This window comes from Argopecten irradians, chromosome 2 (assembly GCF_041381155.1).
Source record: "Argopecten irradians isolate NY chromosome 2, Ai_NY, whole genome shotgun sequence".
Lineage (NCBI taxonomy): Eukaryota > Metazoa > Mollusca > Bivalvia > Pectinida > Pectinidae > Argopecten > Argopecten irradians.
The window spans coordinates 18,103,322-18,129,170 of record NC_091135.1 but is presented as its reverse complement, the minus strand read 5'-3'; the positions used below and the strand labels follow the sequence as shown (position 1 = coordinate 18,129,170).

The following is a 25,849-nucleotide window of genomic DNA, read 5'->3' as shown; positions in this document are numbered from 1 at the left end:
TAACATTATGATACCTACTTGAACAAACTCCATTGAAAACAAAATATCCTGAGTTACAGACGCATCTCTGAGAAGTCATATCACAGCGAGCATTTACTCCGCATGGTCCACCGCATGGTGCTGAAGTTTAATATAATGACAATAAGTAACATTTATTATATTATTTCATTCCGGATATAATCATGTATATCAATTATATAATGAAAACACAAAAATAGTGGATAGTGTAGGGTGACTTGCAACTGATGTCCTCGTTCTATATATAAATATAGGATGTCCCATAATTCACGTTACACGTTCAAAATGTTATATCGTTTGACATACATGAGTATCAGAAAGATATTTACGGTATATGAAGGCACGCAATCAAAAGTTTCATTGATATTTAAGAATGTCCTCCTTATATATGTTCATGTCAAATATCACTTCAATATCAACTTTCGCGCATGAATTGATGAACCTGTATTTGTCTATACTGTGAATATGAAAAAAGATGATACTGAATGAATGTATACTACATATCATACGTACGATCGTCATTCGTGATTGTTACTGTTGTGTCACGCTAGGATTTCCCACACTGGCGATAGCTGATAATGAAGGATTTATACTCAGGGTGACTGCGAATTTCTCAGGTTGCTCGAACACCTATTCAATTACATAAATAGATTTCATAGTAAATCTTCATGTGAAAGAAAATTTGAATAATCACGTATAACGGTTCTAATTTTAGCAAATATATGAATATGTTATTAAATCTCATTGAAACATACCACCAACATATAGTCATTATACTAATTAAACTTACTTGGTCATTTCTAATTTGGATAGTAAATGTTGTTTGAGCCTGGTTGCTTGAGAAGACAAATTGTCCGATAAGTGGTGGTCCGAAGTCACTTCCGGGAGAGGCGGATATCGGATTGGCCTTCCAGAACACCGAAAATTGACTGCTGGTTCCTCCGGTTCGGGTTACCTCAATGGTTACTCTTCCTTCTCTTTCATTGACCACGTAGCTAGGTCTAACAAACTGCACTACACTTGGTCCTTGAAAAACACACGCACAAATATTAGTTATAAAATTCTATTCACTTTCATTTTTGCAGTTAAAACACACGCACATATATTAGAATTAAGATTATAGTTACCGTCAGTTATGTATATACATTTATATGTCTGACAGTATAGCTTTCCCTTTGATCTAATAAAACTAATAATTTCAAAATTTTAAAGCCGTTCATGGCTGAGTCAAGTGGCTTTATTCAAATAGGTGCGTGTTGGACCCATCTCCGGTTGGTGCGTGCGCATCTGCTGACTTCCGGTATTGACAGGTCGCCAAATAAACAAGCGATAACCATGTCACCAACCTGTTCATATCATAAGAATCATTACTTGATATTTTTTCAGTTCTCAAATAGAAATAGTTTTTTCATGATGCATTTTTTTCCTGTATTATTAACTTGTTTCGCGGTCGGTATGGGGTTGCAGACGAAGATCAATTGGTTAATTGATTTATTTAGTCCGCCATTGTCATGTTACAATTGTAAACAACCACGTCTCAGTCGATCAATTTCCCATGAATTAAGCATTCTACTATTGAACATTATTCTGGTACTAAGTAATTCGTAATTAGTTAATTTTCATTATATTTCCAATTCATATTATAATATCATATCTTTTTTAACACGCTAGTTTTTACTGATGTATCTTTGCCAAACGGACGATTTTTATATGTGACGTAATAATGTATCTCAAAGGAATTTCACAATTGGCATTGAACATCTGATAGTAATCAATTTCATTATATTTGCATATGAATATCATATTTTCCAAATATTTTTTTTCTGTGATTATTAAGATATAATATGTTAAACTGTATTAATAGGGGGGAGAAATACATGTACCTACGACATTATTTTTCAAAACATCGTCTGATTTGAGTTTTTGTTCACATGTTTGAATTGTGGTAATTGCAGTACAATGCTGTAAAATTTTGAAATATCATGAATTTTGGTTACTTAATGCAGAAAATTTGCAGAGCAGAGTACTCAAATTTAGCAAGATGGTAGATCTTAATTTCTTTTTATTCACAGGTAAGCGAGATGCCATTCTTCAAAATAAATGACTGGTGACCAGACTTGAAAACTCCATTTAACCTGGACAGTGGCAAACGTTAATATATCGTATATAGCGAAATAATTTGGTTCTGTGGTTCTATAGGATGACAACCGGATATGACGTTTTCGTCATTCAGCGTCCCTGGACACCATTTGACTGAACCCAATCTGCATGTTTTGACTGGAAATTGAGTGTTGAAGGTATTTTGCTTGTATTTCATACATATTTGGTAGTTATTTTAAATACGGAGGTCTTTCTGTCTTGATAACGTCACTGCAAATTGGGGGATTTAGTTAAAAAATCACGTTACACATATGTTGTTAATATAGCTTAGCACATGAACCAATATCTTAGAAAGTGATTATACAGAAGATGTTTAATATTAGGCTTTAGGCATGGCCATGAAACCTAATCGATCTATATAAAACACTTTCTGTTTTTGTGTTCATTAATCAGCTACTTTAACTCATTCATTTTAGTCATTTAAATATTTATTTATTCATTAATTCATTTCTTCTGTTTCAGCCGAGCTTTGAACATGGTACCTTTTGGGCCGACCAGTTTAACAGCTTATTCCTGACATGAAGACAGCGCCGAGGGGAGTTAACTCATTTCATGAAAATAAAAGTAACCTTTCCATAAATGACATGAGTATTTATTTGTGAGTAGAATTTGTCTTTTTTCTCTATAAATTTCTCTAATATACCTCTTTGGTTCAATTATCAGTGTTATTAATTTCTTCGAGATGGATAGTCAAGTGAAATTGGACTTATCTCCCTTCCATTGATGGTCAGATGGTGCAAATTAAGAGGTGAATTGTGTAATTCTTTCACTTCCAGATCTTGTATTTGACTAGTATACATCAATATGTGAGTGAAGGATAAGTTTTATTCTATTTTTTTCAAAATCATTTTCTTTATAATAGCCACGATTCTTTAGTTCTGTCCAGTTTTTCGGGTTCAAATGTTGCTCTAGATTTGATTTTATCATGTCCTTGGAATCCTTCAGAGGTTATTAATTCCATCTTTTAAAACAATTGGTATACATTTGTAATCTAAAATCATCTCATTCAGAAAATCAGGGCAAATATGAAATTTTTGGGGCTATCTTGTATCCATATTTTATTAGCTGCATATCATAATTTCTCTGTGTTATATCAAATATATTATGACATAATATGTTATAATCATTTCTTTATGATATTGTTTTGTTTACTAAGTTATATATCTATAGTATTGAGCCAGTACTGGAACTTTGCTTTGCTTAAATTTTCAGTTCTGGATATTTTTTGCTAGAAATTCCAAAAATGGGGGTGGGGGTTAAGAATATGAGTTATCTCCCCCTGACCTTTAAGTTTAATTAAGTTGTTCATATTTCCCTGTAGTACACTAATTATACTATAGTTATAAGTAAAAGTCAAAAGTCTAGGTTCAAATTTCATTGAAATATTTAAATTTTCATTTTTAAACTGTTTCAATTCTCATAAGTTTTCTTACAGGAATCCCCATCGTCGATACGAATACACAGCTTGCACTACCATACCAACCCATGCAGTGAGCAAACTCCTATTTTTGAATCAGACCTTATGGACATGTAGCTTTCCGAAAATGGTAAATTTGAAAAATATGTAAAATGCTATAGGAACCGAAGAATCAAACCAAAACTATAATCCTGGAAATCCCCTTTTATGCACAAGATTTCATGGAGAGGTGAATGTTTCGGAGCCTGCTGATTGGGTATTCAGGACGCATCAGTTTCAAATGTATGTGTGGGTTAGGCAATACATGTAGATGTAAAATATTTAAAGAAATTTCAAAATTCTGTCAAGTGTGTGTCTGACAGGGGGAGGTAATCAATATTGGAATTTCATGAATATTTTGGTCAATTTTTGGTGCGGAATTCAACATAAGATGGCACCCTCCACATAAAAGTTTAGCAAGATGGTAGATCTTAATTTCTTTTTATTCACAGGTAATCGAGATGCCATTCTTCAAAATTAGTGACAGGTGACCAGACTGGAAAACTCCATTCAACCTGGACCGTGGCAAACGTTAATATATCGTATATAGCGAAATCATTTGGTTCTGCGGTCTCTCTACTGCCTTGCAGTATTCAGTTTCTGCAGTTTTAAGATGAAGCAATGGAATTTGTTGTTGCAGCGGCTTATCATGTCATACCGATATAATTCTAGGTTTGAATATTAAGATGATAAACACAAGTAAATGGTACATTGATCTTTGCTTTTGGATTAGACAAAAATTGATAAATATTAAGACGTTATGCCAAAACAAATCAACACTTACGAGTACAAGCCCTTTGGTACAAAACGTATCCGGTGTTACAGACACACTGGTTCCTGGATTTGTCACAGTTGGCATTGCGTTCACATGGTCCGCCGCATGGCACTGACATATGAACAATTTTCATTAATATATGGTATTTACTATGTTTATACAGGTCTGTATTAAGTATTTCAACGTCACTTTTCAAATTTGTGATACAAACATGACATATGCATTTGGTTTAATTATATACAGAGTGGTCAATGGAGATTTTCCTAGAATATATAATATATATATATACCATTTATACTATGTTGAAATAATTAGATTTCCAGGGTCTAAATATAGAATGAATCATTTGTCCTGCCATACAACTATGAAACGTTAATGTGACGTCAAATAGGACATCGACTTTGATGTGGTAACACATGTTTTGTTTTAAAAACAATGAAGTCGTACATCCAATCATATTTCTTTTAAAAAAGAAGTTTTAAAAGGTAGATTTCTTTAACAATATATACGTAATACGGCATTAAACAAGCTAATGCTGTGATTTTCGCGTACACATACCGACACATCCTCCATTATATAGAAGATAGCCTGGGTTACAAACACACTTGTTAATGCTCCTGTCACATCGTGCGTTTGCCTTGCATGGACCTCCGCATGGCACTGTATTGTAAAGTCATATCATTAAAAGAAAGTGTAAAACAACTGTAAAAGGTTGCCCAATATATGGATTTTTATAACAAATATGATAAACTATATTAATTTAAGAGCTTATCAAACAGATATGATATCGAGGGATTTTTTTATAACATCATTCGTGATAACAAGATTTCTCTCAATTTACCAAAATTTGAGAGAAAAACAACAATCTTTGTTCAATAAGAGAGTACGTATAAGGTAAATCGCCTGGTAAATTTAATGTTACATTGTCTCAACATATGACCTTAATTACAAACAAAATAATAGTAGGATCGTTACGATCGTTTGATGATGTTTGGCCAATGAATAAACTTACAGACACATGCGTCGTTATAACGGAAATATCCCGTGTCACATACACATTGGTTAGTTCCCTTGTTACAGTAGGAGTTAGCGGGACAATTTCCTCCGCATGGCACTGAAACATGGTCAACCAGGATTCGCGTTTAACAATAACGTAGCAATGAACAAAGAGTAAACAAAAAATATTTACACATCAATCTTTTGAAGGAAAATTCCACACTAATTCTTATCTTAATGTAAGCCGCTCGGCCAGCATAGCAATTGCGGTGATCATATTTGAAACGGAACAACTAGTCTTTAATACGCAGTGTTGTAAATTCAACAACAACAAAAGTCGACAAAATCTTCAAAATTTAAATTACAATGATGCAATGATATATAGTGTGTTTACTTACACACACAACCTCCACTGTAGAAGTAGTAGCCGCTTTTACAGACACATTTGTTGATATTTTGGTCACAATAAGAGTTTGCTGGACACGATCCTCCGCATGGCACTAGAACAATGGATGTTGTTATACCCTTATAAATTAGTTTCTATATAAACTCTATTGACACAAACACTAATAAATGAACTATTCAGTCGAGCGGTCCAAAGAACTGTTAAACTCGACTATCAAAATGTGCTGTTGGACCGGAGTGACGTCACACATACAAATCGTGACGTCAATGCATTGTTTTGAGTCAATGGGTATAGCAAAACAGTTATCGACTGGGTTTTCGGGCAACGTATGATTTGTTGCCCTCATCCCCAGTCAACAACTGTGTATCAACAACCTCAAAGTCAGGCAAAGATGTGAAGTACCCATCAGGTGATTTGATTCTTCCGTACAACATATTTCAAAAGTAGTTTTTCTTTGTACTGTTTTAAGAAAACATTGACATTTCAGTATTGTTTACATAAAGGAATATCTAGCATTGAGGACCTCAATTTCATAAGACGAATTTAATGCACAATTTTACTCTTTAATATAAATGTATAGTGTGAAGCAGTAGATTACATGTCAATGGCACCTCTACTTCACCACAGAATACCTAAATATCATCTTGCTTTATCTAATTAACCCTTATGTTCTCTCTATACAGAGAAGTTTAATTAACCGTGGATAATTCTAAGATTAATTGACTACATACGTGTGCAGACTCCGTGGAACACATAGTATCCAGAGAGACAGACACATTTCTGTGAGTTCATGTCACAGCGGGCATTAGGTCCACATGGTCCACCGCATGGTGCTGTTCAGGGAATCAAGAATATTTGGATTATACAATAGTAAAAAACAATAATAAAAAACAAATTTTAGAGTGTTGCTTATGATTAATTGCTGTCATAAAGATGGAATATGTTCTTCTTTTAAGAGTATCTGTGTGATTTATGTATACGTACCGTCGTCATTCGTAATAGTAACCATAGCAGTGCTTGGGTTTCCAATGGTGACGATGGATGACTGTATGCTCAAGGTTACAGAGAATCGCTCACTTGGCTCAAATGTCTAAATGTTTAAATGCAAATTTGATTATTCGTCCATCAGTATTGAGTATTGAACAATCCATCATAAGAGTAAAGTTGTATTGAAATGTACAAAACCCACCAATCAAGTTCAATATGAAACTTAAGAGTTATGATTGCTGAAATGTGTCAATAATGAACTATTTGCATTCGCAAAAATGAATATACATCGGATCGATTGAAGGAAACTTCGTAACCCTGTCTGTCTGTATAGAACATTTGTTGAAGAGCCACGTCGCTTATTAATCATCTACGATATATATTTTCATCTTTGAATATATAATGCTGTCTTTATTTTCGGGTTAAGTACTAAAAGGTAAGACTTAGTTTTATTAGAAAGCAATTGCCGTGAAGTAACTATATAGAAGAACAGGGAGAATACACATTCCTATCGAGTGTCCTGGAAATAAACAGATCCCAAGTTAACGGTGTGAAAAACTACGGCTCTGTCGACTGAGCATAAGAAGTATGGTAAGTCAGTGGAGTGATAGAGGCCCGTAATTCCGATTATTTAACAAATGTGATTATTCCCAATATCCAGGTGGATGTCACGAATGCAATGATTAAATACAAGCTTACATTACATGTTGCAAGAAGTACATGTCCTCTGCCGTCAATTACATTTTCTTATCTATGGAAAGTTATTATTATTGCTTAGTTATGCTATCATTGTATGAAATTTTTTGATATTCTGATGTTTGCTCAAGTTATCGTCCGGAAACTAAAATTTATGAAACTCTTATTTGTAGTAACAGTGACCTTTGTAGTTGACTTTTTTTTACCCCAAATTCATTCCCAAGCTGTATTTTCTCATATGCTACTATTGTCTGAAGTATGATTAAAATCTATCAATTCGTTCTCAAGGTATATTCTGGAAACCAAATCCGGACAGACAGTAGAATAGACGGAGACAAAGACTTTAGTCCCCTACAGGTTCACCGGTAGGGGACCAATAATGTTAAAAACAAAAACAAATCCCGAATCCTTTGAGAAGGACATTATTTGCAGTGAAATAGATATTATGATTTGATTAATGTTACCTGATCATTTTGAATCTGAACACTGAATGTGGTCTGGGACATGCCATTTGAGAACACAAATGATCCAGATGTTGGTGTAAAGTCAGTGCCGGGAGAAGCAGTTACTGGATTGGTTGACCAGTTTACTGTCACTGAGGTGCTAGTTCCCCCGGTTCTTGAGACTTGAAGAGTGACGCTTCCAGCACTTTCACTGACAGAGTAGGTTGAAACGACGAATTGTACCGTGCTTGGTTCTGGGCAAAAATAATAATATCATTTCATGTTAAATATATGTTGTCTTGTCATTAGCATAAAAGATTGTTTCGAATTGTTAGGAAGGTGAAGACAAACCATACACTAATTAAATTTGTGTATAAACCAAATTGATTCAATATTTTTAATTTTATGGAAAACAAAACCATACATACCAGTACATGTCCCTTGGAACAGAACAAATCCCGTGTTACAGACACACTGGTTTCTAGATTTGTCGCAATCGGCATTTTGTCCACATGGTCCACCGCATGGTACTATGGAATAATATGTTACTATGAGTTAACGACTATCATTAAATCGCATTGTATATCTTCTTTTTACATAAAAGAGTCGTATTTTCACTTGTTTCTTTCGAATTCGCAACATAGGTAATTACATGTAAGTCGACAAAATAAACTTTTATTAGATGAGAAATGTTTTAAATACTTATGCTTACTGGCAATATAGAAGGGTAAGTGTATAATATACTTACCGACGCATGCTCTATTGTAAAAATAGTATCCTGTGTCACATACACATTTGTTGATGCTCTTGTCACAGTTCGAGTTGGGTCCACATGGTCCCCCGCATGGAACTGATATATTAGACAAAGATATTATTAAGCAATACACATTGGTGCATTGCATGCATAATGGACATCATCGCATGGACTGGACGCATTTTTACAAGTTGCGGAAATATTTGGAAAAATCGATATACATTATGTATTATTTCTAACTTAAACACAGGACGAATCCAAACATAATGTTACCATGCAACTGTTCATGAGGACATTATTAAACCTGTTTCAGTGAAAGCATATTGATAGCGCGATAGATGGTTTCATATGTGTATTGTGTAGAATCATTAACTCAATCGGACCTTTCTAAGATATTACGATAATATTACGAAATTAAGCCGATATGATCCGTCCTGATTATACTATGGTATACCACCTCTCTTTCACACGGCTAATAAATTTCGCAATTTCAATTTCAAAATGCTTTTGTATAAATCAAGTTTCGCGGATTTAAAATCGCATCAAGATATCTTTTAATTTAATTGTACCAGAATTACAGAAGAAATAAGTTTGCGGAGATAAACTTTCTCGAACTCACCTAATTTGATTGCTAAAATCGCCCGCGAAAGAATGTTGGTTACGTACAGTGTCCTGTTCTAAATAATGTTTTGAAATTAAATCTGTTCTAAATAATGTTTTGAAATGAATAGAGTGTGTAATACTCACGGACACACGATCCCTTGAAGACATAGTATCCAGGTTTACATACGCACTTGTTAATGTTACTATCACAATAGGCATTGTTTCCGCATGGTCCTCCGCATGGCACTGTAAATAGTAGCAAGTGGTATCAATTTAAATCACCAATCAAAATAATCTACTCAAACGCCACTTTAACTAAACTAAATAAATAAAAGAGATAAATTACGCCTATTTCTGAGGTAAAAGAACGTAGTTGTACCATTGTGCTAATCTATGAAGTAAAATATGGATGTGATAACCACTGATGTAAACCTGATGGCCATAGCCTGGGTGAAATACACCATTTCTTTCAAAAAATGTTAACGAAATAACGTCGCAGTACTCTTTATGAAATGGTAGCTGAAACTTTTGCTAATTATTGAATTTTATTTAACTTTGAGTATGTTTGACGAAAGGGTTGATAGAACTCACAAACACATCCTCCTCCGTAGACTACGTATCCCTTTTTACAAACACACTTGTTAATGCTTTCATCACAATAGGCATTGTTTCCGCACGCTCCTCCGCATGGCACTACAATGGAATAGATGTATGTCTGAATGATCATGTGGAACTGCAAAATAACGTTGGTTAAGTTCATCAGGTTTAAACATACCTGAATTACTTGTTTATGACAAATGGCTGATATCACACATGCCTTTGATGGTTAATATGATGGAAAGAAACTTGACAATGAATAGAATTGCATCCCCGTGAGTGAAAATATTTTCAAAATGATTGTTATTTTTACAACAAAAATATTATGAAGTTACAATTACAAAATCGTAGACAAACCATCGGTCATCGATAATGCTAAGAATTAAGTGAAATTTGTGGCACATTAAGATTATGGTTATGGAAGTAGAAACGCTCACCAACACAAGCTCCGCCAAATCTAATGTATCCTTTGTTGCATTCACATTGGTTTGTTCTCGTATTACATTCAGAATTTGGTGGACAATGACCTCCACAGGGCACTGTGTAAATGAATGTTTTATTGTTTTATAAATGCACCATATTTGAAACTTGTTTGTTTGTTTGATTAATTAACGTCCTATTAACAGCCAGGGTCATGTAAGGACGGCCTCCCATGTATGCGGTGTGTTGCGTGAATGTGTGCGAGGTGTACATTTTGGAAGACTGTGGTATATTCGTGTTGTGTCATCTTGTATAGTGGAACTCAACCAAAGGCCAAAAGTGAGGTGATGTCAAGGGAGACGATAGGAAGAAAAAAGTAAGTTAAGATGAAAGAAAAGAGAAGATCCTAAATTTAGTCGTTTTTTACTATAATGTAATAACAATATTAATGCCTTACCTGCAGGGCTCCATATTTAATATATATATATATATTGAAGTAAACAAGTAATAAAATTCAAATTGATAATGAACCATGACTGATTCATAATGATACAATCAAGGTAAATACAAATTACATCCAGCTTATGAACATGAACCGATATAGCTTAAACTATTAAAGTAATTGAAAACATCAGCAAAATATGCATGTACAATGTAATTAAAAATGAAAATGCTTAACTTTAAAAGTTTGTAATTGAAATAAATTACTTACAGACACATGCGCCATTAAATACAATGCATCCTGATTCGCAAACACACTTGTTAGATTTAGAATCACAGCGTTCATTGGGTCCGCAGGGTCCTCCACAAGGACCTATTATATAACATATACTTCGATATAAAACTATAAATACAAATTAAATTTCGATAGAGAATAAATATTGGTCTATTATATTCAGACCATTGAGCATAATGGAATACCTTCTCTACAATATGGAATTACACACAAATATATTGATATTCCTTTTTCACTTACGTGTACATTCGCCCCTGAATATAATGTATCCAGAAAGACATACGCATTTGTTTGATTGAGCATCACATCGCTCATTTGGTCCACATGGTCCTCCACAAGGTGCTGCAAGAAAAGCAATAAGAAGATTGTTGTCAAGACGGGTATTTCACAAAGATATGTGATAGATATTAACATTCTTTCTGTTTAATTTATATCGTCAATTTTCTTCATAGTTAGTTTTTAAATTGAGTCTATAAAGATCTTGTGGCGACAAACAATAAGATTTGATAGCATTATTTTCGATTATATTTTTTCCTGATCGGTCATATTACGTACGAGTGCATTTTCCGCGGATACTGAGGAAACCTGTATCACATTCACAATTTTGTGTAACCATATTACAATGGGCGTTCTCTCCACAAGGTCCACCACATGGCTCTGTTAAATTTAAAAAGGAATATTGATATAACGGAACAAAGTCAATATGACTCCGATCATATAACTAAAATAAAGAAAAATTACATATGCATGATGTTCACTTTCCTGAAGAAGCACATGTACATGCAAATGCTTGCTTGGTAACTTAAAAGTATGTTGCCAATGAGTTAAGATGTCAAATTAAATTGTCTATTCTAGAATTTCGTTTCGATTAAGACTGAAATGTTTTGCAAAATGATACTAAACATATTTTACCATCATTGTCGTTAATGGTGACGGTCACTCTGAGTAATGATCCACGTCGACCTCCTGAGCTGACTGACGTTAAATCCACGAAGAAGGACTCTGTATTCTCATGGTCCTATATAACGAAAAAAAGGTTATAATTGAGTTACTGTCTTTCTGCATGTAGAGCGTAAGAAACATGCCTTCTGCTTCACTAAAAGGCAATTAAATTTGGAATATTCTATTTTCTCATTCCTTTTCTGGCTTCCCTCTTCCTAAACTTTCATTGACACCGCCTCACTTTTGGTCTTGAGTTGAGCGCTTGCCCCTGTCGATTTAGTATTTTTCTTCAGTTACAGTAGTTACTTACTTTACACCATTACCACCATTGAAAAATTTGAGTTTTTAATTTTACTTCAAGTTAAAATATGAAAAAATATTCAATTGCATCCCGAACAAATTCCGCAGCACGATATCCTATATGGAATGACGTACTGATTGCGCATGCAACAAAGACAAAATAAAGTATTTTATATTATTTTTGTGTTAATCAGACATATATATATATATATAAATGATTTAACACCAATTATTGTTCAAATGATAATATCATTTATACTCTGTCGGCGATGGAGCATCTTTAAATGACACAGTCTGTTAATATGACGTTAAACGTAACCAGGCCACCCATCAAACTTACCAGTCCTATCACGGTCAATTAACCATGAAGTTCCGTGAATCTGATGTGGTATCCATGTGTCCTTGTTTCAGGACAAATGTATAATAGCGGAGACCACCGTCTATCTCATTACACAGATACCTTCGTGTGGTATCTTATTACTTACAATGACAACCATAGGAAGAACTGTCCTTGTTTGCTACGATGTTGTAACAGGAGAATATATAATGGCAAAACCGGGATTCGAACCTGGGACTCTGGACGAATGCTTTATCGCTGAGCTACTGGTCACCGATGATCAACGCAGTCCAATCCTGTTACCTTCCTTTTGCAATAGAGCTTTCTTTTCCCTTGTTTGCTACACGCTTAAATACTACTCTAGCTAACCTCTAGTTTGTCTCGACATAAGAACAGAATCCACTTGATACGTTATAGTGTCAAAGAGAGGATAGAACCTTTTACGTGAATGAAATGGGTAACAACATACAAAAAGTTATAGCTTCCTTATAGCGATAAGTATCATGTATAGGTCTGACTTGAGTTTTCACTTATGAACAAACATAATGGAACTTAACCTATCGTTAACGATTTTGATGTTGAATTTTTCGATTTGCTCGCCAGTTTTAAATGTGACACTTCCTTGGCCGTTACTATAGTCTCCTGGAGAGGAAGCTGATCCATCTTTTGCCTCATAGAACACTTGGTAGGTTCCATCTGTTCCCTGGGATCTTTTAATTTCAATAGTAACTGAACCGTCACTTTCTGAAACGCTGTAGGTTGGTCGTACAAACTCGAACACACTTGGAACTGCAAAATACCGACAGAACATATGCTTGATAATAAGAATTTAATTGGCAAATGGAAAATTATCAATACTTTTTAGTCAATCAGTTGTTTATAAAAGGTCTTTTGTAAAATTGATATATTCACAGCCAACTTACGGTAACAGTTTTTCAATGGTTCGCCAATGTATCCCTGTTTGCACTTGCAGGTGTTGGTGTTGGTGTCACAGTAGGCATTGTCTTTACATTTTCCTCCACACGGAACTAAATATATAAATCACGTACCATTTTATTCAATCGGCATGTACTCTTCAACCACAAAAGTTTCTCTTACATGGTCATTATAAAATTTCCACAATTTTTATACATATTAATTGTATAATATAACATCGAAAAAGCAAGGCATTTAAATATTTTGAAATGGGATATACATTTAAGTAGTAAATTTATGACTTACGTTCACATCCTTTCAGTGGATTTCCGACATATCCTTCATTACACTCGCATTCGTTGTTGTTATTGCAGAAAGCGTTCTTCTTACATTTATTATCACATGGCTCTGTAAAATAAACAACATTTAGTATAATTAAATTTCATGATGTCACAATAAAGAAAAGCCAGTCTGAATAATGTTCACGGTGAAATTGTAGTTATAAATTTAACATTAATGGTTACTACAACACGTATCTTTTAATGAACATGTTTGCGTACTTACTGGCACATCTGACCTTCGGATCACCAACCAATCCCTTCTTGCATGTACACTGGTTTGTGTCAGAATCACAATAAGCACCGTTACCGCATGGTCCTCCACAAGGACCTATTGTAATCAAAGCTCATTAATTGTTACGTTACACAGAATATAGGTTAAGTAATATAATAGTTTTTCTGCTTTAACATGAAAACACAATTTTAGATGTTGATCATGTTTTCGTGTTAGCCTTGAAACGATCCTGTTTAAAATGATTATAAAACTAAATTCCAATCAACTTTATACTGGTTGCTTATTCAATAAAGCCAAAAAATAAAGGCTTACAATTAATAATCTACATGAACTTCATCATCACTTCGATGATACTATCAATATGTTTTCAAAGACGAAATATTTGTCTTCGCTAAGATGGTTTTTATTTAGTAGATAGCGTACCTTTGATTTACAGATTAATACCTATCACAAATTTAATGGTGACTATGAGATTTACGATCATAAATGCTTGAATCTTTCGTAAATGGAATATTTTTAACCAAACTTACGTTCACAGCCGACTAATGGGTTTCCAACGTATCCTTTGTTACAGTAGCACTTGTCATCTTTCTTGTTACAGAAGGCGTTTGCTCTACATAGGTTGTTGCAAGGTACTGAAAATATGTTCATACCATATAATAACGACATGAACTGTGGCAGTATTAAATCAAATGTACCAATATGTTTTATCTTAAACGACAATTAGCTTATTAAATATGATAAAAATCTGAAATCGGTGTGTTTTGAAAAAGCAAACATGGTGATATTTTTCTTTGGAGCTAAATATTCTTTCGTAATAATATGATATTCTTTTTGGTAAGAAAATGAAAAACAACATGTCGTTTATCTACATTATTGACATATACTTACGAGCACATTTTATGTATCCGTCTCCGACATATCCGTCTTTACAATAACACTTATTGCCCCTTTCTCTACAATAGGCGTTTGCCACACATTTTCCTCCACATGGAACTACAAAATATTGACAAAATAGTATTCATAAGGTGGCCGAAATCAGTATGTATAAAAACAAGACTCATCGCGTAGATAATTACAACGTACCATCACATCCCTCCTTGTAAGGATTGCCGATGAATCCCTTTTTGCAGTAACATTTGTTGTCAGTAGGACTGCAATACGAATTCTGCTTACATTTATCGTCACAAGGTCCTACAAGAAAATTATATTCAGACACATGTAATCGCTTTTAATAAGACATTGTAAAACAGAAATCGATTAATGACGAATTCCTAATACAAAACCTGACTTACTTTTGCAGCCCTTTGTTGGATCTCCGATATATCCAGCGTTACATACACACTGGTTGTCCGATTCTCTACAGTAAGCATTGTCTTTACATTTTCCTCCACATGGTTCTAAAGGTCAATATTAAGTCAAAATTAATATCAATAACAGATACAATACATGAACAATTATTGACAACTCTACCGTATTTTGTATCATTTTTGTGTGTAGATAGAAACATATTCAATCATTATAATCAAATGTTGCATGTAACGAGCAATTTCATTGGCCTAAAATATAACAATACCAGGCCATTAAGGTTGAAAGACAATGACGTGCTTAACGTTCCATCTAATTGGCTGATGAAACGATATATATATATAGAATTAGTTTTCTATGTGGTAGAAATATAACACACAATTCTGAGTGTATTGTCTCCATTAACAGATTAGTAGTTGGTTTAATGTCCACTCACATTGTTGTAGAATATCTTCCTAAAGTATATTTTGGTTAGTAATTAGCATAATTTCCACTCCTGTTATAATATGCATGAAATTGACAAAACTATGTTTGAAATAATTACTTTTCGCTCCTAAGTTGTGTTCTAACTATCGCAATTATCTAATCTCTTCTGAATGCTTCTGAGGAGTGCATTAATGAACCCCACGTGTCGTTATGATTCATATCAGAATTTATAGTTTCCAGATAGAAACGAATGAGGACATTTTAGGGTAAACTTCCAACTGACCATTATTAAACGTACAAGAGCTACAAATGTACTCAAACTCCATCTTTTATATTGGCGTAAAAGAGAAAGGTCAATCCGTATATACGATACATGTCTGAACACTTACTGTCATCATTAATGATGGTCACAGTGATAGTGCTAGGGGAGCCAACAGACGATCCGGTACTCGGATTGGACAATGTGACAGAAAAGGTCTCGTCAGGTTCAGCTCTCTGAAATATTTTAAATGTTATGGTTTCCATGTCATGTAATTTATGATTCAGTACCTTTCATTGAAATCACTTTTATGCAATTACATTGTAATTCCATAATATGAGAAATATGATATATGAGTGGATCTTAAAACATATCTTGTGGCTGCAAGTTATTACTGTACACAGCAAAACCACATTAGAGACTACTGATTGGACAGTAGTAAACGACATGATGTTAATTGCTAAATAAAATAATATATCTTGTATGTTTTTACTCTAGAAGACATGGAGTAATACCTCATCGTTGACGATTTGGATGGTGATGTATTCCACAGTATCTCCATTAGGGAAGGTCACAGTGCCTGGGGTGTTTACGTAATCATCTGGACTGTTGGCTGAGCCCGCATTAATGGTGTAGGAAACAGTGACGGATCCGAACTTTCCTTGTGTCCTGACCAATTTGATTTTTATCGACCCGCTGCTTTCTTTTACTGAATCGGTACTTTGAGCGAAAGCGACCACACTTGGTTCTGTAATAAATCAATTAGTATTGCATTAAGCAAAGTGAAGTATGAATTAACGACCTATCAGAGTATTTTTCATATGTAGTTTCTGTTTGTAACTGACGTATTTTAACTCTCACATTTTCCATTATTGAAGTGGAATATTGGATTAACTTTGATAAATTGTTCAATCAGTTCCGTTCGTGACTATATTTCGAAAAACAACAACGTAAAGAACCGCTAATAATGTATATCCTTTACATGGAAAGAACAATTATAAACGAAAATAAGACGAGTCTGCTGATTAAAGGAATGCTAACATCAAACTATAAAACATAAAGACTCATTTTAGATAGTAGGATATACTGACCATAACATCTGTCTTTAGCATCTCCTATCAGACCCTCATTACAGCGACATTCATTGGCGGTGGTGTCACAGTAAGCGCCCGAGCCACATTTACCACCACAGGGCACTGAAGATTGACATTATATTATTAGTTATATAATCAGTTACTGACCCCCTACAAATGCACAGAGGGTATGTAAGATTTATAGGGGGCGAGGGGGTAGCCGACCATCGAGGACCATTTATTTGATTCATTAATTCTTTGTTTCCTATTTGTTTGGACACGAATCTGAAATCAAACTTAAATCATGCTGGCGGATGATAACAAACAATCGCCACAAAAATGACCTATGCTACATATTTATTTATTTATTTATTTCCAGAATTTTCAGATATCTACTGTAAAAGAAACCCATAAAGTGATAAGGGGTCACCACGTGACGACTCTCCGCCAATCATTTGGAGACATTTCTGTCCGAGGTGCGATAATAAAGTTAAGAAGACGTTATACAAAGATGTACGGGACAGTTGTCTTTTCCGATATAAAAGTAACTGTCGAATGGCAAACATTATCACAAAGTGTGTCTTATATTTATAATACGTTTTAATTTGTAACAAAATGATTAAAGACTTTCACTTACCTTCGCATCCTTTGTACGGGTCACCGATGAAGCCGTTCTTACAGTAGCATTCAAATGTCTCCACGTTACAGAGTGCGTTACTTCCGCACTTATCCCAGCATGGCTCTGATTGAAGAACGAACTATATTACTGCTCAATGTAAGATATAATGTAATGTTACGCTTAGGACTACAGTTCTGCTTAATACTTCCTTATCATTTACATCTCTACACATTGAGAACAAAATATTTTTTCGTAAGGATACAGGCAATTCGGCATTTTATAAAAATATGGCAAGACGCATCAATACTCTGTGAAGAAACTATCCCGACTGTACAATCCACTCCTTCAGGTAAGGTATCATACAGTTGAATTCATTAGGTATATATTCTTTATTTACCCCAAATTAAATAATGCCGAACAGCATTATTCGAGAAAACAAAACTTACTGACGCATGGATGTGTGCTTTTTCCTTTATAATTTTCTTTACAGACACATCGTCCGTTGATGAGGTCAGCATTTTCACAGCAATGGGTTTTGTCTCCTCCGGAACCGCCAACGTGTCCGTGATCGACAGCGCCACCGCCATAATGAGCATCAACATGGACTCCACCATAGGGCTGTCCAACGTGGCCATATGTAGGTTGTTCAACGTGGACATATGAAGGTTGTTGAACGTGGCCATATGAAGGTTGTTGAACGTGGTCATATGAAGTATCAACATGACCACCAACAGGTTGAACGTGGTCTCCACCATGACTGCCTCCGCCATATGAACCTCCACCGCCACCGTAATCATTTGATCCGTCTGTATAAAAGCAACAAGAGGCCCATTATAAATATAATAATGACAATAACTGTGCAATTAAATTAGAGTCGAATCAAGCTGATTTTCAAACTCGTCCGAGATCTCTCCAATGATAGTCCACATACAAAGTTTCATCAAGCTCGTTTTGTATTTTGCACAAGTTATCGTGTTCACAAGGTCCTATAATAATTATTAGTGCAAAGGGCAATAACTCCGTAAGTTCACGTTGAATCACGCTGATTTTCAATCTCGTTCCTCGTTCGAGATTTTTCCAAAGTCACTCTACAAACAAAAATTTATTGAGCTCCGTTGATATATACTCAAGTATCTCGTTCACAAAGTCCAAAACTAATTATTAGTCGAATCAAGCTGATTTTCGCAAACGTCCGATATCCTTCCAGTGTTAGTCCACAAATAAAGATTCATTAAACTAGGTTTATATTTATTCAAGTTATCGCGTTCACAAGGAAATGTTAATTCACCGCGGACGACGACGAACAAAAGACTATCGCAAGAGGTGACCATGACCTATGGCCAGGTGTCCTAAAATGGTATGTCTGTTATATCACACATTCCATGTATGCTAAAACATCGTATTGAAATATTTCTGTCTTCCACAGATAAGAATGTATGGTGAAAATTGTATGTATGACGTTTGGTCGACTAATACTATGTAAACAATATGTACGTTTTGGACCATATTTATGATACTTTGTGAACTTTCAGTTTTAAGTTCGATTGATGAGCTGCGAATATGGTAAAACTATCTCCATCGACGACACAATAATTACGGATTTAGAGACATGTACTACAGAATCATTTTCAAATAAGCATATTGAACGTGAATAACAAGCTGATAAAGCACAAAGAGAAAATTATGGCATTGTGTGAAACATCTATAGAACGCGAAATATTACTGAAGCAAAAGTCGAACTATACCCAATGAAAGAGAACCTCTTGTGAAGTATCATCAATGAACTAAATTCGTGATAAAACCTCTGTATCTACTTAATATTGTTGTAATTGAAACATCTACTTATTTTGTGCAATACTATTAAGGGAAATACTCGATAGCAAGGCTTATAGCGCGCGCAAAAACCTAAATTAAGATCAAGGCTAAACTACATTTGTATTTGAATTATAAACGGCATAGGGTGACATTAAATACATTTAACTGGTAAAATTTGAAGCATTCAGGACAATTAAGGTCACTGATGTAATTCGATTAAGTCGATGAGTTTATGCCAAGTCAATTCTGATAATAAAATTTGATCTACTTAATGATGCTGTTTGTCGATATCAAGAAAATTAGATATAATACATATACTGTAATATACTGTAGGATATGGGTATTTTTATCTGCAGAATCCTACACCAAATCAGTATTTTTGAAAACAATTCATTAAAATCGTTAAAGATTTTGGCAATATAAACAACACCATGTATGCAGTCATTTTTTCTTTTTTTTATGCAGTCATTTTTTCAAAACTTTTTTTTATCAAATATGAGAAAACTTGATCTATATGAATGATTTACAAATTAAGTACAAAAGCAAAGATATCTGCAGAACTGACCTGAACATATCCGAAATGAAATTCACCTAAAATGTACAGGTAATGAGGTAGTGATAGTACTTACATGATGTGGCGATCAACAAGCACACCAAAAGGCCGAGACCTTGTGATATTTGAAGGATGGCCATGTCTGGTAAACTTTGGAGCTAACTCGATTGTTAGATGGAGAGTATTTCCTTTTATACAAGAATCACAAAACGCTCTGACCAATCGTGGAACACGGCTAGCGACATGTGGCATAGGATTGTACAAGAATTTGGCGTCGTCAGCTGTTTAGGTATGACGTCCATCGACTAAATAAAACGATTAGTTTACTAAATTCTAACTTTGCTGCAGGAAAATTTACAAATGACCTAACAATATCCCGAACATATCCAATCGGCTTAATTTGCCTTGAAGTGGGCCAGATGGAGTAATCCATGTCGTGCTAACACGCTTGAGATGAATAATACAATCTGCAACTGAATTAACCGATACACACTGAAACCGTTTTGCTTAGTAGACAAAATACAAAACGGTATATGATTTGATTTTGCTTAAAGCCGCCCAAAGGTAGAAGTGTGGTAAAATAAGAATACATGTCGGCAGTTTATTGACCTTATATTAATGTTGGATTGGTTTAGAAATATTTGTCATATCAACAGCATTTCTATATGCATGATACATTCAATGATCTGAATTCAACAATCAATGATTCGTGCTACTGTCGTCACATTGGTTAGATGTAACTTGGAGAACTGAACCTTTCTTCGCGGGTAGCAAAGACACAGGTAACCTATTTACCAAAATAAAGCTTTTTCAAAGCATGTTTTAGAAAATGTTTCGAAAGAAGCAGGGAGTACATCTGAATATGTAAAATTTCTAGCCCAAGCTACAGGACCACTTTTAAGTTATAATTTACAAAATGCATATTTTTTTTCTTATTTCAAAATGTTATATGTTCGTGTTAATTCGAATGTAAATTATATTTTCACAACGTCGTTAAGGAAATTGACTGCTGGTTTCAACAAATTCATTTGTATGGAAGTTTGCAGCACAAATGTGGGATTACCCATATCTTAAAATGTAAAAAGAAAGGGTCAATGAAAGAGATAGCATGTGCTGTTTAGATTGAAAACTTCAAAATATGGGTTCCGGCATATCGTTATAGACAATATATGTATATAAGTTGACAAACTGAGGTTCTACTTATGAAAAGTTTAAGTAATTCTGAAAAAACGGCATTTTTGGTGTTTGTAAAAATTATAAAGAACGACCACCAGACGGTCTTGGTAATTGGTGGTATTTCACAGGTTCCCAGTAAATTTCCACAGAAGACAAGATATGCTGGTGCATCGGCTTCCTTGAAAGCGATTCTGACCGATTCGACCGGTAAATGTACCATTTTACCTTTTTTAAATATTTTTTTTATTTTTCAAATTTTGTACATGTATACAACATAAAAAACGAGACAACACCCACACATCACACTATACACACACACACACACACACACACACACACACACACACATACACACATACAACTCACATATCCTGATACATACATACACCCTCACACTTTCTTACTAGAATATTTAAATTATACATGATGTGTTTATTATAATTACATATAATTTTGGTCTTTTAGTTTTTATTTTCATTCCTTCCACACACACTTTTATTTAGGGGGAGACAAGATGTTACATTTACAGGAAAGAAGTTAGGAAAGGAAAGAACAGTCAGAAACGGGATGGGTGGGAGGGGAAAAGGAGATAGGAAAGGGATGGGTTGGAGGGTAAGAAGTGGGGAGAGGTGGGGAACATATGTTGCCAATAATGAAATGGAATAATTAACAAGAGATTATTCATTAAAGAATTATACTTATATATTGAAACGAACTGCTTCCTCGTCTCTACTTGAGGGTTTCTCACTCAAGTCTAAAATACTGGGTTTTGATCAACAGATCATCCAATTAGCCAATTATTGTAAAGAATAACTCAACGCTTTGGTACAAGTTAATACATATAATTCTGGTACTGCCGATACAGAGTCACAATGTATTGTTCTCTCTCGCTCTCTCTCTAATTATTGATAATGAGAGGCTATATCAGAGTTAGTTAGAACTCTTATTGTTATATGATATCTTATATAACTTGTATTTTTAATAGAATATGTACTGTTATCAAATTACAACAGAATAAAAGTTAACAATTCATAATTTATGGTTATATTTATCAATATAGTTATTTTACACTCAAGTTCACAATCTCGAGTTGTTGTCTTCAATTTGTACAATTCTACAACAATGGATAGTCTTCTAAACTTCAAACTATGTTTGAAGTATTAAATATTAAACAATAACACTTGGTATTTACTAATAACTTAATAACAAATAACTTCAAGGTTTATAGAAATTGATCAGGAAATCAATTTCACTATTACAAGATTAACTATAACTTGTAATAGACATACAAGAGAATGCTAGACTCTTGTATTATCCTATGTAAATATTATAACAGTTTAACAATAATTTATAGAAATTGATCAGGAAATCAATTTCACTATTACAAGATTAACTAAATCTTGTAATAGAGATACAAGAGTACACTAGACTCTTGCATTTATCATCTTATACAAATATTATAGAATTTAAGAATAATTTATAGAAATTGATCAAGTAATAATCAATTTCACTATTACAAGATTAACTATATCTTGTAATAGAGATACAAGAGTACACTAGACTCTTGTATTATCCTAAGTGCAAATTATTTATTGAAATTGATAAAATTACCAATTTCTCTATTACAAGATTAAAATCCAAATATCTTGTAATAATCACCAATGGTTAATATTCCTAAATAATTTACTAAGTTACTCCATTGTAATTATAAGACAATCCTGGAATTGCTTACAATGTAAGGGAGATAACTCAACAGATGTATCTTTTAGAAGGTACAAGAAAACTTAAGAATTTTTAGCGTTCACACTAATTATTTAACAATGAAAAATGTTACATTACATTTTAAAGGCCGTACTTCCAAAGTCAGGTAATCATCTAGTACACATGTTTTAAGTTTTGCCATCTTTTCTCCATTTACATTGTATACATATTTCAAAATTAAGGTAATCCTTTAATGAGTTATATTAATTTTGAAATTTTAGAGTTTTATGTAAACATTTAGTTATATTAATAAAACCGAAATAGCAATGCCAACATGATTTCGTGTGATAAAAACAGAACGGACATGGAAACATGAGATAACATTTGTATTGACTATCTATACATATACCAGTTTTGATATTTGCTTATATTATTGTCTTCTAATAGTAAAAATTAATGAAAGCGAATGTAAGTCCGATGAGTTTTTGATATTTTCACATCGACGCGTCGTATTTTAAGGAACGGAAAATACACACGGAGAGAAAAATATTTTATATTTCGCACTTATTGGGGTGATTTATTCCACTACATAATGACACATTATTGGACGTCATACACCTATGAGAATGTCGTCATTTCATGGTAATTAAGTGATGTCATTAATGTTCGCGGGGGGTGTACATATGTCATGGCTTATGGTGTGCCATTAAAACCACGAATGAATATAGTAGTTCTTTCCTATTCTGGTCCAAGTAATACGAACTGTGCATGTATGTTAATTTATAGTTTACACTTTAATATTAAACGAGGAGTTTTGATATACCATAGTAATCTACTGGTAATTTTTTGTGCAAAATAAGATTCGTAGCGAAAATTGGACAATTATTGGGGCCCACCTCTATTAGTCCTACGTTTTTCTAGATTTTTTTTAAAAAGAATAATAAAATCAATAATTTTATAAGTTGGAAAATGCCGAATTTAAAAAATAAAAGAGGTCCTTATGTTATACTTAAATTTTAGGATTTTCATATTTTATTTTGGGGTTAAACACAAACACTAAATTTGTACCGGTGGTGGGTAGAAACCTGCCTATATTATCAGGGCTTTTTATAAATTATTTTTATAGTGCCTGTATTTTTAGGGGGAAAAACCTAATAATATAGGCAGGTTTAGCGGACTATTTTAGATCGAAGCTAGGGGTTTGCATACTTGATATGACGACATTCACAGATTATCATTTATTTAATTGCTGGAAATTTAAATTCGGTAAGAACGCTCTAAAGTCATCACATTAACATCGTAAAAACTCATACTCAGACAATAGTAAATTACATTTAGTAATATTTTTTCATTCTCGGGGGAGACCTTAGGAACCCCTCAAAAAACAAAATCTCTCGCCTTATGCTCATCGCCAAAATCATCAAAATACATCGTGATACTCTATATCTCAGTTCAGTGCCGCCGATAAATTGTAATATGCTTTATCAGGGTCCTCACCCGAACCCCCAAAACACCACAATGCTCGCAAAATTTGGCAGGTTTCCTACATTAAAGTTACACCTTGCGTATATATATGTGGAATGCCGAATTTTACCGATTTTTTTTTTATTTTAGGACCACCTAGATCGTCTCTATCCAATTATCTTGTGTGATGTTGGTCTGTGCGCGTATCATTTACTTTTAAAACTTTACTAAAAATTTTACTAAGGTCGACAAGTGTTCTATTATTTCCAAAACTCCGCTACGGTTAGAATTTAAATGAAGTGCAAATTTGTTTGTAGCGTTCCGACCGCACAAAGAAATGCCGTACAACAAGCTCCACCTATCATGAATGATCAGAAGCCGCCTCGCTGTTCAAGTTAAAATCGGCAATATCGAGTAAGTAGTTGGGCATTCTACTTGTCATATATATTAATATCAGTATCGGCAGTATTATTCGATATCTATTGATATATGATGTAAGACGTTGTTATTGTAGGACCATTGAGTATGACTGTTTATCATCGCGACTGACTGACAACGTAATCAATCGTTCTAAATTTAAAATAATGGCTTAAACAGCACGTAAACTGGCAATCGTAATGGCTCTGAGACAGATGCTGTTCAAATGTGTGACGGCGACTGACAAAAAGAGCCCAGATGAGGAAAAATCACATTTTCATTTTTTCACATTTTTATTTACCTTATGGTGTGTAGATCACGTTTACAAAATATTAAAGCCGTATGATAAAGTGTTTAAGAGACATGCGACTTTGAATGAGGCAACATTGACGTCATGTCACAAGCTTAAGGCTGCCAATGATGCTACATAAAACATACACGTGCATATGACTATGCTTTGGACTGGTCTTGAACACTTGTAATTTATTTACAAAGTTTACCTTTAGCTCGATCAGTGTTATATGAAACTACATTTTTGTCCGTTCCATCAAAATACAAGGTAATCTGTGACACGTACATGTAACAATCTAATTCTACGATTTGACACTGCATGCTGTGTGTAACATAAATATTCACCTGTAATTTAGTTTCTTGGTTTGGAATTTTAAATTGTTTTCGTGGGTAGAGACATTTATGGTTCACCAATGATACCATTAATACATTAAATATGATAAAAAATATGACAATTTTTTATATTCATGGTTCCACAGCAACTGCCAAAAAACAACTTCTCTAGGAAAATTTCATACAATGATATTAATTTGTATATTCATATTTTAAATTTCACGAAAACCAAAGACCTGTGCATTGGATTAGAGTGTATATGCTTTCAGATTCTTTTAACTAGAATGTTGGTATGCGAAT

General features: G+C 34.0%; 3 protein-coding genes and 1 long non-coding RNA gene across 4 annotated transcripts in view; all 4 read right to left on the bottom strand.

Moving 5' to 3' along the window:
• Positions 1-3,665, bottom strand: part of LOC138316479 (zonadhesin-like) — a 51,883-nt gene extending 48,218 nt beyond the window's left edge. The window contains exons 1-4 of the mRNA XM_069258173.1: positions 3,662-3,665; positions 809-1,044; positions 582-648; positions 19-120 (exon numbers count right to left, since the gene is read on the bottom strand). Of these exons, the coding sequence (XP_069114274.1) occupies positions 19-120; positions 582-648; positions 809-1,044; positions 3,662-3,665 (409 nt within the window). The remainder of the gene's footprint in view (positions 1-18; positions 121-581; positions 649-808; positions 1,045-3,661) is intronic.
• Positions 3,666-4,417: 752 nt separating this feature from the next.
• On the bottom strand, positions 4,418-5,523 carry LOC138314676 (uncharacterized). Its single transcript, XR_011207407.1, has 3 exons — positions 5,422-5,523; positions 4,968-5,069; positions 4,418-4,520 (listed from the first exon to the last, which is right to left on the bottom strand). It is a non-coding gene; the product is annotated as an uncharacterized lncRNA (long non-coding RNA).
• Positions 5,524-5,795: 272 nt separating this feature from the next.
• LOC138316478 (multiple epidermal growth factor-like domains protein 11) lies at positions 5,796-12,786 on the bottom strand. Its single transcript, XM_069258172.1, has 12 exons — positions 12,775-12,786; positions 11,960-12,065; positions 11,603-11,704; positions 11,288-11,389; positions 11,024-11,125; positions 10,329-10,430; positions 9,886-9,987; positions 9,439-9,540; positions 8,686-8,787; positions 8,366-8,467; positions 6,543-6,644; positions 5,796-5,905 (listed from the first exon to the last, which is right to left on the bottom strand). Exons 1-12 carry the CDS (start codon positions 12,784-12,786, stop codon positions 5,796-5,798), a joined length of 1,146 nt encoding a protein of 381 aa, XP_069114273.1.
• Positions 12,787-13,152: 366 nt separating this feature from the next.
• Positions 13,153-18,569, bottom strand: LOC138316477 (multiple epidermal growth factor-like domains protein 11). Its single transcript, XM_069258171.1, has 13 exons — positions 18,246-18,569; positions 17,818-17,920; positions 17,199-17,303; positions 16,623-16,855; positions 16,238-16,343; positions 15,410-15,514; positions 15,201-15,308; positions 15,006-15,110; positions 14,645-14,749; positions 14,106-14,210; positions 13,848-13,949; positions 13,550-13,654; positions 13,153-13,415 (listed from the first exon to the last, which is right to left on the bottom strand). The coding sequence occupies exons 1-13, from the start codon at positions 18,567-18,569 to the stop codon at positions 13,153-13,155; spliced, it is 1,869 nt and encodes a 622-aa protein (XP_069114272.1).
• Positions 18,570-25,849: the final 7,280 nt, after the last annotated feature.

What these genes read in the sequence shown, in the direction of transcription:
- LOC138316477 (XM_069258171.1), bottom strand. Translation starts at nt 18,569, where the DNA reads ATGGCGGAGGCAGTCATGGTGGAGACCACGTTCAACCTGTTGGTGGTC. An exon ending in GACCATCATTAATGATGACA is followed by an intron (nt 15,515 to 16,237) that starts GTAAGTGTTCAG and finishes ATTGACCTTTAG; the next exon opens with AACCATGTGGAGGAAAATGT. An exon ending in ACCATTGAAAAACTGTTACC is followed by an intron (nt 13,416 to 13,549) that starts GTAAGTTGGCTG and finishes GGTATTTTGCAG; the next exon opens with TTCCAAGTGTGTTCGAGTTT.
- LOC138316478 (XM_069258172.1), bottom strand. An exon ending in CACCATTAACGACAATGATG is followed by an intron (nt 11,705 to 11,959) that starts GTAAAATATGTT and finishes TAAATTTAACAG; the next exon opens with AGCCATGTGGTGGACCTTGT. An exon ending in TATCCGCGGAAAATGCACTC is followed by an intron (nt 11,390 to 11,602) that starts GTACGTAATATG and finishes CTTTTCTTGCAG; the next exon opens with CACCTTGTGGAGGACCATGT.